General features: G+C 44.1%; 1 protein-coding gene across 1 annotated transcript; it reads left to right on the forward strand.

Moving 5' to 3' along the window:
* The first annotated feature begins 496 nt into the window (after positions 1 to 496).
* Positions 497 to 967, forward strand: LOC116895758 (60S ribosomal protein L29-like). The gene has a single exon (XM_032896922.1). It carries the CDS (start codon positions 497 to 499, stop codon positions 965 to 967), a length of 471 nt encoding a protein of 156 aa, XP_032752813.1.
* The last annotated feature ends 306 nt before the right edge of the window (positions 968 to 1,273 follow it).

Raw genomic sequence — 1,273 nt, forward strand, 5'->3', positions numbered from 1 at the left:
CTCTCTGTTCCCAGATCCAGCTGAATGAAAACAGGTCTACAGGAGGGTCAAACCACCGTCAGAGATAGCAAGACAAGTTAACACCAGAGATAACCTGATGGCAAGAGGAAAGCTTAGGGACCTAAGCAACAGAAGCCAAGACTACTTGGCATCATCAGAGCTCAGTTCTTCCACCAAAGCAAATACTGGATATCCCAACACACTGGAAAAGCAAGATGTGGATTTAAAAATCACTTCTCATGACGATGATAGAGGACTTTAAGAAGGACATAAATAACTCCTTTTTAAAAATCCAGGACAACACAGGTAATCAAGTAGAAGCCATTAAAAAAGAAACACAAAAATCCCTTAATGAATTACAGGAACACCCAACCAAACAGGGAAAGGAATTGAACAAAACTATCCAGGATTTAAAAATGAAAATAGAAACAATAAAGAAAGCACAAAGGGCTCCTCTGGCCCCTGCAGTTCAGGGGCTGCAGCTTACCTTGCAGATATGGCCAAGTCTAAGAGCCACACCAACACAGCCAGTTCCACAAATGGCACAGAAATGGCATCAAGAAACCCCAGTCACAAAGATACAAATCTTTTAAAGGGGTTGATCCTTAAGTTTCTGGGGAACATGTGCTTTGCCAAGGAGCACAAGAAGAAAGACCTGAAGAAGTCACAGGCCAACAATGCAAAGGCAGTGAGTGCAAGAGCAGAGACCACCAAGACCCTTGTGAAGCCTCAGGCCATCAAGCCCAAGATGCCAAAGGGCCCCAGCCACAAAATCAGTCATCTGGCTTTCATCACTCATCCCAAGCTTGGGAAGAATATTCAAAGCTATATGACCAAGGACTGTAGGATTTGCCAACCAGAGCCAAAGGTTCAAACAAAGGCAGAGGCCAAAACTCCAGCTAAGGCCCAGGCTCCAGCTACAGTCCAGGCTCCCAAGGGTGCCCAGGCCCCTGTGAAGGCTCCATAGAAAAGGTTCCTGCCAGTGTGAAGACAGATGGACGGCTGTGACACACCTACCTACACACTATGTGCAGATGACCAGTGTCCTATTCTGTTTTTACAAATAAACTTGAGACAAGAAAAAAAACAACGAAAGAAAGAAAGAAAGGAAGGAAGAAAGAAAGAAAGAGAGAAAGCACAAAGGGAGAAAACCTTGGAGATAGAAAACCTAGGAAAGAGATCAGGAGTCATAGATGCCAAGCATCACCAACAGAATACAAGAGATAGAAGAGAGAATCTCAGGGGCAGAAGATAACAAAGAAAACATTGACAC

Source organism: Rattus rattus, chromosome 3, assembly GCF_011064425.1.
Source record: "Rattus rattus isolate New Zealand chromosome 3, Rrattus_CSIRO_v1, whole genome shotgun sequence".
Lineage (NCBI taxonomy): Eukaryota > Metazoa > Chordata > Mammalia > Rodentia > Muridae > Rattus > Rattus rattus.